The 16784-nt window shown below is 43.2% G+C and overlaps 1 protein-coding gene across 2 annotated transcripts in view; it reads right to left on the reverse strand.

The window, feature by feature from the left end:
* Positions 1-12208, reverse strand: part of FRMPD4 (FERM and PDZ domain containing 4) — a 332589-nt gene extending 320381 nt beyond the window's left edge. For both annotated transcript variants that reach the window (XM_045203303.2, XM_045203305.2), the window contains exon 1: positions 12160-12208. In XM_045203303.2, coding sequence (XP_045059238.2) covers positions 12160-12173 — 14 coding nt within the window. In that variant the 5' untranslated portion in view covers positions 12174-12208. The remainder of the gene's footprint in view (positions 1-12159) is intronic.
* Between the last annotated feature and the right edge of the window lie 4576 nt (positions 12209-16784).

Genomic DNA, 16784 nt, shown 5'->3' on the forward strand with positions numbered 1-16784 from the left:
GTTTCTCTCTCCCTTCCCCTCTCTCTAAAAATTAATGAATCTTTTTTGGAAGAAGGAAGGAAGGAAGGAAATTAAAATTTTGGCAAGAGAAACTACACCAGCAAAAAACAAGTGAGAAATAACTCGGAGGAGTCATTTCAACTAGTATGACAATTAAAACTTAAATGAGAAACTGAATGGTATTTTTAATGCTTACCAGTGAACATGTTTTCTGGAAAATATTTTTACAAAGTTACATCACCTTGATCATTAGCTAACTGAGAACACTGAGACAATCATTTGATTTCATGAACAGTAATAGAACAAACGTTTAGGAGATTAAGAAGAATGGTGGACATTTATATAACTTACAAAGGGCTATGTTGTACACCTAAAAATAAAATAAAATATATTGAATGTCAACTGCAAGTGAAAAGAAAAACCGAGTTGCAGGTTAGATTAGTACCATTATTTTGCATTGAAGCTGTCCAAGAGCACTTTCGTTAGTCAGAACAAATAAAACTTTCTTTAAGAACCCTATTTTCAATAAATTCACATTCTGGAAACTAAAAAGGAAAGTACTGTGGAGTAGCACACACCACCAACGTACACCGGTGTGCCATGAGTGCGTGGTAAGTACGCAGTGACATTTAACTAGAGATTCTCAACCAGATATGTAACCAGAGGAAGTGGCCGAGGACAGTGGCAGCCTCTGGGCTTGTCCCCTGGGCCACAATAGCCTCACCCCCTTACTGGATTCTGCCTTTGTCAGGACAATGAAAAGGTGGGGAAGTACAGACACAAGCAGATGTGTTGCCACTGTAAATAGGAGTTTATGAATAAGTCAACTGTATACGGCCTGCTGATGAGCATAAAGCAGTTTGCACGCCGGCCTCCCTCCCACCAGCGCTGCCATCAAGAATCCCGGAGCTTAGAAGGGCTGCGGGCCGCGCACTCTGTGTTGATTAGGGTCCCACATAATTTCAGTTCAACCTCCAAACTGACTCAGCTGCCTTCCGGGTTATACCAATAGTCAACTGTCCACTAGCTATCTTCCCTTGATGGCTCACAAAAGTCTTGTAAACAGTCTCAGAATTAAACTAGTGATCTTGTTCCCAAACCTGTCCACTTCCTACCCTACTAAAGGCACCAAATCCAGGCACTCATCCGACCTCCTGGCAAGCCCTTACCCTCACTACTTGATAGTCATCAGGCTCTATAGATTCTACCACGTTCTTTCTGTACCTTCTGTATTCCTCTTCCTTCAAAGCCCAACTCACTGTGCTGGCTTACAACCTGGCTTTCTACAGACACTTCCACCTTTACCCAACCTAGTCCCGCCCACCCACCAAGGAATACGGCACCACCGTATTTTCTATTAAAAAAAATTGTGTCATACCCTGGCTGGTGTAGCTCAGTGGATTGAGTGCTGGCCTACGAATCAAAGGGTCAGCAGTTCAATTCCCAGTCAGGACAGGCCCCCAGTGCAGGGCCATGAGAGGCAACCACACATGGATATTTCTCTCCCTCTCTTTCTCCTTCCCTTCCCCTCTCTCTAAAAATAAGTAAATAAAACCCTTCAAAAATAAGTAAATAAAACCTTTCAAAAAAAGAAAAAAAAAACTTTCTGACACTGAGCTCTGTACCACTGGACTCATGGGAAAGCTGGACTTATTTGTTCCTGCAAGGTGATCCAGCCTTTCAGGAGGAAGGAAAAAGGAAGAAAGAAAAGTCATTTACATGTTCTCCCAATAATACTCCCTCATTCCTGGAACACACTCTATAGTTGTCATCTCTATGTAGAAAATCTCTTGTGTTGCATTTACTGGAAAATATCTTTTATTTCAACCCATACTTAAGAAATCGCTGTTCCAGATATATAATTATTGGTGTGGAGCGCCTCCCTCGCTCATCCCCTCCCTCCTTCTGCACGTCCCATCCCTCTTTGTCCCCCCAGCACGTTGAAGATATTATTACACCACACACACAGTTTTCAATTACTTTAAATATGCTTGGAATAATTCTGTCCATTTGAAAAAATACGATCTTCATTTTATATGGGTAGCATCAATAATTAACATCCATTGCTTTGAGTTGAGGGTAATGACATCTTGGATACATTTGACTTCAAGACACAGCCGGCTTCTTAACTAGATCCACAGAAATCACAAGGGCAAAGAACTCATGACCCTTTAAAAATCTCATTAAGAACATTAACTTTCAATTATATGGACCGCAAATGATTATGAAAATTAATATGAATATTCATAGAAGCTGGGGAGGGTCAGATGTTATCCAAAGCATTCTGCAACGTCTTTGATGAGTGGAGACACCTCTAGAGATGGTCAGCACCCTCACTGTTAACTCACTGAAGCGAACGCCTCCAATTTTGGCTCTTCATCCGGATCCCAGCCCTCCTAGTACTCGAAGAACACATCTTGCTTTTATTTCTACAATGTTACCTCAAACCAACAGAACATAGAGTCGCCTTACTTACGTGACATTCCTTTGTCTTTCTCACTGCAACTGCGCTGTCCTCTGGAAATAGCTGAACTCTCAGACCTGGCAGGCCCAGACCCTCCAGGAAACTCAAATATAATTTGAGACCCGTTACATATTATTCAAAGTCCTTCTAAATCGATTCCCTCCCTGACCTTCCCACGTAAACTACCGAAATACATCACTTCCACTCTGTTCCGTATTAACAGTCTGACTGACACGTGCCCTTCAACATCCGTCTGACCAGGTGAGAGTTCTGTGCTTCTATTCAACACACCTGAGGTATTTTTTTCCTCCCTTCTCAGCACATATGGTTTTCCATATGTCTGATTTTAATTTCTTTGGGAGTAATTAACACATACATGAATGTAATCATGTAGATTTATGCACATGACCTTCACATTTTTCATGTGACATTTTCAAATTCACAGATTTAAGAGCTTCTGAGAACACCACCATCTAAACTTTTTCATTTCCTCTAGTTAAGGTAGAAGAATCAATACGAGAGATTGGAATCATTTCAAATGAGGAATCTCATGTAATGAAATATGATTATTTGAGGCTTTCAAACAATGGTTAGAGGACATATTCTTACTGTGCTCTTCCTTCGTCCTTTAACTTACATCTTTTTCCTAAATAATGGAGTATTTCTGATCTTTAAAAATGTCATGGCCATTTGTATATTAGGAATCAAATGTTCTTCCTGCTTCAAGCAAACCTACTAACCAAATAAATGCCCGATCACTAGATGCCTGGAGGCTGTGTGCAGCCCAGGCAAGGCAGCGCCCTGCTAGTCCAGAGCTCTGGGCCCTGGTCACAAGTCACAGCAAGCCATACATCTTAATACACCATCACTCGACTTTTCTGAGCCCATCTCCTCCCATACAACATGGGGACATGTATAGCTATTCTGCGTCATAAATCTCCTTTGAGTTGTACTACAGAGAATTATCTAAACATATGTCCTCCCTTCAAACTTAGGAGTAGAATCATCTACAGAGCTAGTATTTATTGAGGCTTTATTATGTGACATGAACACATGTTGTGGAGCCCGTACACATTCAACGCTCTCAGGTGATCTGCTTGCTGCAGACCTTCCAGAACGAGGGTCGCTTGCAACAGATTCTCCACCATTATTGGATGGCGACCAGAAGCTCATTGTCCGGAGGGCTTACTGTAAGGGAGTGGGAGAGCAAGGGAGGCGGCAGGGGCCTCAGGGTGCCGGATGAGGCCAGGGTGAGGCCAGTCTGATCGGTTACCTGTCTGTTTCCCAGTGCCACCTGCCAAGGAATTTTCCTAGCTTCTTCCTATACTACCTCACAAGGGTTCCGATAATACCTCTTGTGAAAATTGCTAATGCAAGAGCACATCTGAAAATAAACGCCATCATCATCTATAAAAGGAGCGTGAAGAGCCTTACTCTTGCTTTTGTTTGTAATAAAGGAGGCTTGAAACTGGGAAAGAGATGCCTGTATAGAAAATTACTGAGTCTCAGCAGGTGAAATTATACTTTGTCTAATACTGCCTGCCCCCGAACTGCAATAAAACTCAAACAAACGTGTCATTTGGTTGGAATTTCACTACTTCACTGTTTTCGTGACACGCGAGGAACAATATTTGGTGTAAAAGAAGATGGTTTTCTATGCCAGGTGGGAGGTAGAATATTAGTGATCACTTGGGACAATTGAGAAGCACCTAGAGAGACCCTCTGAACATTTCAAAACACCTGGAGTACCTTGTTAAGATCTGAGAGAATTGAAGGACTGTCCTTCTTTCTTAGACTAAGTGACCTGGTTCACATTACAAAATGTCCCTGAGGTTAAATTTCCTCTTCCAGAGCCTTACCTAGCTGATAAAACTGCTGTTAAGTCTCAAAAAAGAACATGTGACAAATAGTAAAGCTACAGACTGTTTCTTATTTTTTACTTCCTAAACCTTTAGTTGAACAAGTTCTTTTAAAATGCAGATACGCTGGTCTGAGGTCAGCCCGTGAGACATTCACACACTAGTGTGAACCACTTGAAAATACAACCACACCCTTCCTCCCTAAAGATTATGCCTTAGGGGAGAGAGCAATGATTTTGAGGGTACTGGGGGATAGGGTATTGATGTGCTGAGTTCAAAACTTCAGAAGAGAGCATGGAGCAGAGCCCCCAGAGACTGGGGGAAGGAAGCCGCTAAGTCAGAAGTTCTCAGCCAGCGGGATTTTGCTCCTCGTGGGCAGTGGACATCCCACAATGTCTAGAGACATTCTGGGTTACAATAACTGGGGATGGGGTGTTACTGGCATCTAGCAGACAGAAGCCACGCTCCCTCCTCCTGCCCACAACAAAGACAGATCTTGCCCTAAAGGCCAATAGTGCTGAGTTGGGAATACCTGCTCTACAGTTGAGGAAAAAGAGTGAAGTAAGAAAACCGAAGACACATTTCACCTGCTCTGAATCCCCACGACATTTTAGCTGGCACTAGCTGCCGGCCCATTAGACCAAAAAGTCCCCTAGACTTATTAGTTGCCAACTCTTCTAGTTTAAAACCATGGATGTAAGTTGATAGAAATCTGGTTTCTGAATTTTTCATCTTCCTTTTAAATTAAAAGAACCCCATCTGCTTGGCAGATGTAATGATCCTCTATGGCCATCACATTAATGAAAAGTGAGACCTTAATTTTAAGGTGTCCGAGAAAGATTATACTACAATATGCTAAACTGGTTCACAAATCTCATGCAATATGTAGCTCCTTTTGTCTGCACTATTTGTCATCAGTAGAAAAATAAAAGACCCACAATTACCTTAAGAATCATGTAAAGAAAAAATAAGGCTTTTTTTTCCTATGACTCGAAGTGGTTTAATAGCATTACTGAAAACTATATCTTTTAAAAATAGCCTCAGGTACTCCCCATTTTCAAGGAATGAATACCCAAAAGCCTGGAGAAATTAACTGCCTCATCTTTGGACTCAGTGGCTCCATAGCAGGTCACCATACCCTGGACCATCAATGAAGAAATGATGCTAAGGGCTGAAGGATCCTGCAAGTATCTTTCTACTGCCTTACCAGTTTGTCTGCTAAGAGCCCAGAAATGTAATGTTTTTCTTTAAAGACTTTATTTATTTATATTTACAGAGAGGGGAAGGGAAGGAGTAAGAGAGGGACAGAAACATCAGTGTGTGACAGATACATTGATCAGTTGCCTCTTCCATGCGCCCAACTGGGGACCTGGCCTGCAACCCAGGCATGTGCCCTGACTGGGAATTGAACCAGCGACATTTTGGTTTGCAGGCCGGCATTCCATCCACTGAGGTACACCAGCCAGGGCCAGAAATGTAATCTTTATGTATCAGAAGATGGTGGGAAATCAAAGCTCTTTATTTCAGTCAAGTGAATGCATAGACATAGTGGATGCATTTTGATGCCATGTGAACCATGACTTTGAGGGTTTTTTAATTTTTTTTAAAGATTTAATTATTTACTTTTAGAGAGAAGGGAATGGAGGGAGACAGAGAGGGAGAGAAACATGACTTTGACTTTAACACAGCAGCAATCAGACTGTGAAGCCTTCTATTCAGAACCCCCACGAGACCCATGGCTCAGTAATTGCGAGGAAATGAATCACAAGAAGCAGTGGTGAGCTGTCAAAACATCTGTTTGCAAAGCCCAAGGGGGAAAGAACAGTACTGGCTTCCCTGACTGGTACAGAAGGCACAGGGACTCGATTTCAGTGCAGGCACCTCTGTGGCAATACATCCCCTGTAATTGTACTTGGACATGCTCTACGGGCTGAGCCAAGGACCCGGGGAAAGGAAAGGTGACTAAGTCAGAGGGGAGATCCAAGGGGTCATATCCATTATTATGATGGCTCCAAGGGAGGACACAGTAAATATCTGCCAGTTGTCCAAGAAGTTGCTAGCCCTTCTCAACCCTTGGGATATCCTTCTCACGGTCAGTTTATGGGTTGAACTACCCTCAGGTAAGGCCACAGACCACAGATTTTATGTGAGGAACAAAAAATGTCAGGGCCAGATTAAAGGGTGGTTCAACCAGGCACCTGTGTCCCTCTGCCCAGTGCCTTTTTGTAAGCGATGCACACCCCTTCCCTGCAGGCCCAGCCTCCACATTGCGGTTCTAGGCAAGAACACCTAAGCAGGCCCACACATAATAATACATGTAGATATGCAAAATCTGCAAATTGAGCTAATGGTCTGTTAAATCAAGTAATTTTCCAATGAAAATCAAAACAAACTCCAAATTTAAAAAGTTTAGACTCTTCTGATTCCCACCCCACGATGTGGCACTGAGGCACCCAGGGGTGCCACAGCCCACCCCACAACTCATGCACCTCAGCCCTGCCTGCCTTCCCTTTGCCAACAGTCCCCGCCTAGCCATCTTCGGGGAGCCTGACCTTAGGAACCTGGAATCAGGCCTCAGGCTGTCTGGGAAACAATTCCAGAGTCCTAGGTACCCAGCACCTGGTCTAGAACAGGAGCTGGTTGCTTTTTCTTACAAAGAGATAATTTTTGAGTGAATATTTTAGCTTTGGCAGGCCTCCCTATCTCTGCCACAGCTACTCAACTCTACCACAATGACACAGAAACAGAAATACACAAGGTCATTAAGGAGTGTGCTTGTGGCCCAGACAAATCCTGCATTTGCTCACAGAAGCCACAGACCAGATGCCGCTCTTTCTGGTTGGAGGGAATGGGCTCAAGAAGACACATCTCCTGTCATCCTGCAAATCCTGGTAACCATGGGAACAGGTGTGCCAGGAGAACCAAGGTAGGCCCTCTAGAACTGTCCCACACAGAAGCCACCAGCCACACGTGACAGAGAGCTGGAAATATGGTGGCTGGTCCAAACTGGGATGCGTTCTATGTGCCAAACTCTCACCAGATTCCAAAGACTTAATACAAAAACAATGCAAAGTATCTATGAATTTTCTATTGATTAGATAGTAAAATGACATGAGACATATGTACTAAAATGCTATGAAAATTAGTGCTGTTTTTTTCCCAAACTTTCTAAATGTTCCCACAAGAAAATTTCAATTTGCAAATATGTCTCCATCTGTGTCTCACATGTGTGGATGGCAATGTATTGCCTTGGGTGGGAGACCCCTGGCTCAGTGCAGGTTGAACAACTTCACAGCTGACAGGTCCAGAGAGAGAAGGCAGAGTGAGACTGGATGTCAGCTCCATGCTCATGTCACCCGCTCTGCCCTGCCTGACAACCAAACTGTGCAGCAACACACAGGAGCTCGAACTGAACATTCCCCCCAATAAATCAGAACTAAAGCACCAGTTAACTTAGCTGCCCACAGTACACTCCTTCCTCAACTGGCAAGATGATCATTTCATCCACCGCCTAAAGAGAAGAGACCTCAAGCGGGAAATAGTAAAAGCCCCTAGCATCCAGTAAACGGAACGGAACCCAACCCCTCCCCTAGCCAGGGGAATACACAGCGATACCAGACTGACTGACAGCCAGCTCACCCAATCACAGGCAGCAACTAGGTACACTTCCTTTCTTTGAAAGGATGAATGAAGCATTAAAAGAAAAAGGCCCCCAAAGACATGGACAATTGTTTGTGCGCTGCTCACTCTGGGATGAAGAATCGATGGCCTCAAAGCTACTGGAATAAATGCTTAAATTACTCCTTCCCCTTCGCACAGTCTTAGAGAAAAGCTTTTTGAGAATAGCATAACCTGGGTGTATTTCCTGCAGTGGAAGAATCTTTAGTACACTATGTAGTGAAAAGGAAATCTCCCACTTTGTGAATAAAAACAGCCATAAGTATCCCTGTTTCTTTCTTCCAAGTATCTTCTGTAACCACCAGCAAGATGTTTGTCCTGCGGATATGCTGACCGAACTGAAAACCTGCCATAATTAGTTTGCACACATTTACATGAAACCCAACAATGCATTTGTCTAATAGTAAGAAATTTGATCATTTTTGTTGTATATGCTTTATGTTCTGCAGAAATCCATGGTGGATAGTTACAGAATATTTTAGTGGTATTTGGGGAAAACTGGAGTTTTGGGATGAGTGGGGAATGCTTGTATCTAAACTCATCACCCAGACATGTTTTCTGGAACAGGTCAGTGTGGAAAGTGTGCAATGAATAAGAATAAAAACGGTTTGGTGAGCAGAGATTACCATTAATTTCACCAGAACTGAGATGATCACTTATTTTATTAGAAACGTACATTTAAATGAAGAATACTGGGTTATCCATGTGGGTGAGCATATTTCATCTTCTTAATTACAAGCTGAAAAATAATTACTTCCTTAAAATATATCTATGTTCACACTGAACCCAAGTCACAATCCCTGTAGAGGTTTAACAGCCTTAAAGTGGACACAATACCTACTGAAAAGTTAGACCAGCGATTTTCAACCTTTTTCATCTCGTGGAACACATAAACCAAATACTAAAATTCTACGGCACACCAAAAAATACAATTTTTGATGACCTGACAAAAAATAGGTACAATTTCGATTCATTCACACTGAACAGCCATTGTTGTACTGGCTGTTGTCATTATTTTATTGCACTATCTAAGAGAAAAAGAGGTCAGTGATCATGACTAGTCAGGGACACTACATATTGGATGTTTTCAAAATGCTTGTGGCACCGTGGCTGGTGTGGCTCAGTGCACTGAGCGCTGAACTGCAAAACAAAGGGTCGCTGGATCAATTCCCAGTCAGGGCGCAAGCCTGGGTTGTGGGCCAGGTCCCCAGTAGGGGATGTGTGGAAAGCAACCACACATTGATGTTTCTCTCCTTTCTCCTTCCCTTCTCCTCTCTCTAAAAATAAATAAATAAATTATTTAAAAATAAAATAAAAGCCTTTCCTATAAAAAAAAAAAATGCTTGTTGTGGCACAGTGGTTGAAAATCACTGGGTTAGAGAATAAATGCAGTCTGTGAGAGGCCACAGAGTGCCAGAAAACTCCTTTTATCTGCTCACCCTGGTGAGGAATTCTGAGTCACCCTTCAGAAGTCTTCCACTCCACAGGGCAACAGGCCCAGTCAGGGGTCAGGTTCCCTCTGATGGCAACAGGAAGCTAGACAATTACTTGTATACAAAATTGGAAGGTTGATTTCACTGCAAAATCTCAAATATCGGGCTTTGGCAGCACTTCCGTATGTGTAGGTTACCAGGCTGTAAATGACAAACAAGGTACATTTGCTGCTTGTGTGTTGGACAGAGGTTGCCCTGGCACCTCCATGGTGATTTGGGGGGAGTGTGGTCATGCCCAAAATAAAACTGGGCAGTGAAATGAAGGGGCCAGAGCTGTGGTTCTCCATGTTGGCTTTACCCCTGGAATCGCCGGGGGAGTTTTAAAAAATACCCAGCCTGGGACCCATGCTGAGAAATCCCAGTATCTAGGGTACAGCCTGGGCACTAGAATTATTTTAAAACTCCCCAGTTGACTCCAATCTGCAGCAGTGCAGCGACGCTGTTCAAGGAAGAGGAGTCCATACATCATGAGTATCCTCAGAAGCTTCTTGATTCATGGCCACACTCCCCAACAGGACACAGTGTACCCCAAGGGAAGGAGCTTGGAACTCAGTCACTGGTCAGCTACCTGGGGACTTAACTGTTGCCTAAAACTAGAACATCGGGAGTGGTCCAGGCTCACTCAGCTTGGAAGAATCATGTAAGGATTGGCCAAAAAGTCTGTTTGTTTTTTTGTTTTTTCCCCCGTAAGATGGCTCTAGCAGCGCTTATTTGTCTTTAACTTCTTTTGAAACAATTTGGTTAGATTGTATCATGACAGCTGTCATAGCAGTGGGCATTTAAAAAGAATCAAAATTGGTGAAATTGTTGTGCAGCCATTTTAATATTGAAGATAGAAGAAAATAAGTGACATTTTCAGCATATTAGGCTTTATCATTTCAAGAAAGGTAAAAACTCAACTAAAATGCAAGAAAAGATTTGTGCAGTGTATGGAGAAGGCGCTGTGACAGATCCAACCTGTCAAAAGGGGTTTGCGAAGTTTCATGCTGGAGATTTCTCGCTGGAAGATGCTCCACAGGCAGGCAGACCAGTTGAAGTGGATAGTGGTCAAATTGAGACACTAATTGAGAACAATCAATGTTATACCCCATGGGAGAGAGCCGACATACTCAAAATACCCAAATAAATGAAGTTATTGGTGAAAATGAAAAAAATGCATCCTTTATTTTATGGAAAAAACTAAATGCACTTTTTGGCCAACCCCATAACTCAGGGTTTCTCATCCTTAGCCCTACCAGATTTTGCAGTCTTAGACTGGGTTATTCTGTGTGGTTGGGGCTGTCCCGTTCACTGTAGTATGTTTAGCAGCACCCCTGGCCTCTGCCCACTAGATAAGCAGGCTCACCCCACCTCCTAGTCATGATCCCCAAAACGTCTCGGAGGAAAAAATTACCCCTGGTTAAGAACCACTGACCTTGGTGGAATCTATATGCAGCGTAGGATCCCTTGTTTCAGCCACCAGAGGCCTCAGCAGCCATCACCAAGAGCGCAGGAGTCACAAAAAAAGGGAGGCCCTCCCCAAAGCTTTCAGAATACTTAGATGAAGTGCTCGGAAGAACTTGGGCCCTGTTGGGAGATTTGGCCCCAAGTTTACAGGAAGCTGAAAGACCCCCGGTAGCAGGTGGACTGAAGGAAGTCTGGCCTGGAATGGCCTGAAACAATATAAATTACTCAAAGGAACTGAAGGTCAAAGAAGTCATTTGACCCCCTCCAAGGCCTCTATCTAGCCAGTACTGGGTTGCTAAGTCCAAGTGCACCACCCTCCACCTCCAGGTCCCAAGTAATTGTAACTATTCCAGGGCCATCCAAGATTTGTCATAGGTGGCAAAAAAGTGACCCATTTGGACAAGGTCTGAGTCAGTCCTGTTCCCATGTGAGACGAAAACAGATGCATGTCCTTCACAAGGTCAGTCATATACCAATTTGGTAAACTGCCTTTGGTGTACTCACCAATGTTTGTCATTTCTCTTATTGCCAGGTTTTTAAAAGTTATTCCGGATGTCAGAAAACTCCCAGGAACCCAATGAAAATCAAAGCTCCCCTTGGGTTTTATTTTGACAGTGCTCCCTGTAGAAATGTAAAAATCTGAGTGCTGGATTCATATGGTCTCTTCTGCATTAAAAGAGAAATCTGGCTGGTCAAAATCTTTGACTTTATAGGAGCTTGTCCTTTTACATGAAATTATACTCCAATGAAACATTACCTTTAGGGAAGGGGCCCATTGGATACTAACTCACAAATAGCAGCAGGTCTAATCAGACCAAAAAGATAGATGACGGGACCAGAAAAATAAAACAGTGCTGTGATCGACAGTTCAGACACCTGTCGCATGCCTAGTTCAGTAAATACACAAATGAGCCTGTCAAACCTGGCTCAGTTATTGGATCCCCCCCCCCCAACTGTTTTCATCACATTGCTCATTTTGAACTTAAAAAAAAAAAAATCTAAATCCAAATAACAAACCACCTGTCTCCCATTTTGTGACTATGCACCCTGAGGAACCCAAGCGTGGTGAGCTGAAATGACGACAGCGTGGGGAGTGGGATGAAAGAGCTCGTGCATTTACAGAACTTAAAATCACCAGAAGTCATTGTTGAGGCCACAACTCAAGGGTGAGTCTACAAAACTAAGTGTTTCAGACACAATGGCAGACACTGACTCGTACCTGTGCGCTCTCATCCACAGCGCTTTGCTAGACTGCGTTGAACAGCCACCCCTCCAGGGATGGGGGACATTCATTTGCCTTCGGGCCGACTGTGTAGGCAGTGCCGCGTGTTATCCTTGCCCTGAACCTGCGAGATCCACCAGGTTCACGCTCTCTTCCACTCCAGTGGGTACTATGACCCCCCTAGAAGATGATCAAGCCCCTAGACCAGGGATTGCCAAACTTCCTTCTCTAAAGAGCAGGTGAAAAATATTTATACTTTGTAGCCCACGTAGTCTCTGCCAGCAGCACTCAGCCTTGCCCTCGCCGCAGGCAACAAGGAAACCAGTGAGCGTGGCTGTGTCCCCAACTGTTACCGGGGAGACCTGCGTCAGGGGGCTCCTCGCCTCCCTTTGGTTCTTGTCTTGCTGTCAGGATGAGAATTCAAGCAAGAGACCACATGTATAGTGAAAATGAGATAGCAAGTTTATTTATGAAACACACAAGCACAAACCTGCAGGCAGGCACCCAGCTAGTCGCAACGCCCCACGTCTAGAGGAAATAAAGCTGTTAGTTAAGTTTGTTAGTAAGTTTCTTCTAAAATCTTTTTAAAAACAAAACAAACTTGCATTCTTTTTATTTTTAAAGATTTTATTTATTTGTTTTTAGAGCGATGGGAAGGGAGAGAGAAAGAGAGGAAGAGAAACATCAATATGTGGTTGCCTCTCACACACCCCCTACTGGGGACCTGGCCCACAACCCAGGCATGTGCCCTGACTGGGAATCTAATCAGCGACCCTTTGCTTTACAGGTCCATGCTCAATCCAGTGAACCACACCAGCCAGGGCTGCATTCTTTTTATTATTATTAAACCATTTAAACATTGGAAAAATGTAAAACCGTACTTAACCCCCTCATAGGCCATAGTTTCCCCCTAGGCTGAAAGATGCCATATCCACACATGACATGATATGACATGACATGCCCACACATGACATGGCATACCCGCACATGACATGAGTGAGAAGTCTGATTGCGTTATGGCTCTGAGTCTGTTACAGCAGTTGCATAACTCTAATTCAAAAGCAGTCAAAGAACCTTGAACATCATGAAAAGAAGAGACCGTACAAACTGTTTCAGAAGTGGTTTCCGGTCTGGGTCCTTGTGACAAGCTTCAGCATCCACGCTTCCCTGAACCCAAAGACTTATGCAGTTTTTTTTTTTCCTTCCCCTGCCTCCTCTCCTCTCCCTTTTTAACATTTGTCAAGGATAATGCGATGGGGTAACTCTCCAAGTGTTTTTGAGACAAATCCTGCCAGTCACCAATTTCTCAATGATGGATACTTGAGAACAGAAGTGGCACTTGCCTTTTTAAAAATTTTTCATTTCTTTATTTATATTTTAGAGACAGGGGAAGGGAAGAAGAAGAGAGAGAAACATCGATGTGTGAGAGAAACATCGGTGTCTGAGAGAAACATCTATCACTTGCATCTTGCACACCCCCAACTAGGGACCTGGCCCACAGTCCACGCATGTGGGCCGACTGGGAATTGAACCTGCAACCGATTGGTTCACAGGTCAGTGCTCAACCCACTGAGCCACACCAGTCAGGGCAGAAATTACTTTTAAATTATTATCTTTCATTCCTACTTGTTTCTGACTTTTAAAAAAAACTTAGTTTTTTCCCTAAGCTCATTAAAAATTTTTGTATGATCATTATAAAAGTACATATACATTTGGATTGTGCATTATCATAATTTATGGTTGTATTTTACCATTCTTTGTACTAACAATATTTTTTAAATATATACTGAATAGCCCTGGTTGATGTGGCTCAGTGGACTGATCACGGGCCTGTGAACCAAGGGGTTGCTGGTTTGATTCCCAGTCAGGAAACATGCCTGGTTTGCGGGCCGGGTCCCCAGTGGGGGGTGCATGAGAGGCAACCACACACTGATGTTTCTCTTCCTCTCCTCCTCCCTCCCTTTCCCCTGTCTAAAGATAAATAAATAACATCTTTAAAAATATGTATACTGAATATGTTAATTATTTAATATATACATATCTTGCACTCAGTGCTTTACTGATGCTATTAATTTTTCTTGTTTATCTCTTTTTTATAAAAAGCCGTGTTTTATGGCCCTACTCTAAATTTCAAATATGTGCTGAGAAATTGCTTTCTATAAAATACAGTACCAGATAAAAGTAGAATACTGAATATTAGATATAAAACACTATCCTGAAATCTAAGCACTACCCTTTTAATCTTCTAAAGCAGCTAAATGGTACTTATTTCATCATTAGTTACGCATGCCGAAAAATGTAATTTTTTCCTTTTTCTGCTACTGAAAAAGCATGGTTTTTGATATGTTAAAAATGTTCCTTACTTATCTGACGGTGAAACAAAGATCAAGTTGCACTGCAAGAAGGAACCCTAGCCCCTCTATTGCTGTGATCACACACAAAATTTGGAAGGCCTCTCTTCCCACAGGAATGGCAGTGAAAGACAGCTACTGTTAACTACAATTACATCTAGGATTGTAAAAGGAGGGAACATTTCATCCTCTCTCTTTTCATTGCTTTACCCCAATTTGTCCTTCAGCTGAGCACATATAATTTCATGCGCAAAGCCATCACGCTCCCTACCTTCCCCAAAAGGGATGTGCGGGACTCTGCCCACAGTGATTACCATTTCAAGAGCTCACTAAATTCAACCCCCTGATGCCGCATCCTCTTCCAGTGAAGGCCTCACAGCCCAACAGCGTTTGTAGCTGGGATGGCAATATGAGGGTGTTCACTGAACACAGAAAAAACCCATCCTAGCCCTGGCTGGCGCAGCTCAGTGGACTGAGTGCCAGCCTGAGAACCAAAGGGCTGCCGGTTCCATTCCCAGTCAGGGCACATGCCTGGGTTGTGGGCCAGGTCCCCAGTGGGGGCCACGCGAGAGGCAACCACACATGTTTCTCTTTCTCCCTCCCTTTCCTCATCTCTAAAAATAAATAAGTAAAATCTTAAGGAAAAAAAAAAGCCATCCTATGTGTTAATAAGCCTGGTATTTAGCAGAGTTAGCACAAAACATGAATACTGAATGAATGAATGAATGAAATGAAATGTATCATAAATAAAGATTAAAGATTAAAACTAGTTAGCACCAGGGCAAGTCTTTCTATTGAGGACGGTTCAAGAAAAGCGATGAATTCCCAGGAATCTGATTAAAACGAAATTTAGAGGCCGCTTTCTCTCAGGTTTCTATCCCCCCCCACCCCAGCAGTTTCTCCCTTAAGGAGACATTAGCACGTTTCCTTTTGTCCGACTTTGCAATCCCTACCATTGCTGCTCCATTGCTTTGTTTGCCTTTCTAACACCCCATCCCAGTGCTCCTAAATTATATATTTATATATATCCACATATAATTGCATTTTAAATGAAAGTGAATTTATTTTAAAATTGTTTTGGATATTTCTTGCCACCCACGGACTTGGCAACATTTCAGGAGGCTGCAAATCAGCGTTGCCAGAAAGTGCAGCAGCAGAAAAGCATGAGTGCAGCTCATTGCGGGGATCTCTCAGTGGTCTTGGTGTGAGCGCCTCTCCGCTTGAGCTTGAGCCAGAACAAATGCTCGATGACCTTGCCTTTGACACTGGGTCATTTCCTGCCTTCAGGAGTGACTTTGGCTCACTTTGCAATTAATCTGTACTTTGGAGGTTCTAATGAAAGTTTTATATTGTAAAACGCCAACACAGCAATCTATACTTAGCCTAATGCTCACACTCCATCACTCTTCACACACACACACACACACACACACACACACACACACACACCCCTCACCCTCACACTCAGCCCTAACGTTAAAAGGAAGCCCTCTGCCCACCTTAGCTGACCACTCTCCCAGTACATTCATTCTTGCTCACGCCAATGCTTTTGCTGAACCCCTCAGGGCCATGTACAAACTTAAAGTAGGGAAGCACGTCGTGTACAGCAGCCAGCTAAGAAATAAATTAGTCGAGTCTTCCATTTCCCGCTGGATCATGCAGAAACAAAAGGCAGAGGATATCTCCTTGGATGAGGCGATTTAATTCACCAAATTATCTCAACAGTTGCTATGTGCAGAGACTCTTTAAGCCATGTGACAATACAAACTGAATAAAGCACAATACAAACTGAATAAAGCACAAGTCCTGCCTTCAGGAAGTGTCCCTGCCTTGTTCCTGGGGCCCACAGTCGTCTACCTCTGCTCCAAATCTACCCCTGAACCCGGTGACTGCCGTCCGCGGAAGCTTCTGTGAGATCACCCACTTCTAGCTGCAAGCCATCAACTGCTCGCACTTGACCTGGACTTCCAACCAGCAAGTGCACAGTGCACTCCAGACTCATGGCAGTGACCTTTGTACCTCTGAGTGCTGACCCACAGTAGGGTTACTGAACGGTTTTTGAAAGAATGCAAAATAACCATCTCGTGGTGGTGTATGGTTGGAGCTAAGGCTATAAAAATGAAGACTAAATGTAAGAGAACTTGGAACTTCTTGATTCAAATTTAGCTCCCCAAATATGTAGGGTTGCCAGACAAGACACAGGACACCCAGTTTAATTTGCACTGCAGATAAACAATGAAATGAAATTTTTTAATATAAGTATATCCTAAA

The sequence above is a fragment of the Desmodus rotundus genome, chromosome X, assembly GCF_022682495.2.
Source record: "Desmodus rotundus isolate HL8 chromosome X, HLdesRot8A.1, whole genome shotgun sequence".
In the NCBI taxonomy this organism is placed as follows: domain Eukaryota; kingdom Metazoa; phylum Chordata; class Mammalia; order Chiroptera; family Phyllostomidae; genus Desmodus; species Desmodus rotundus.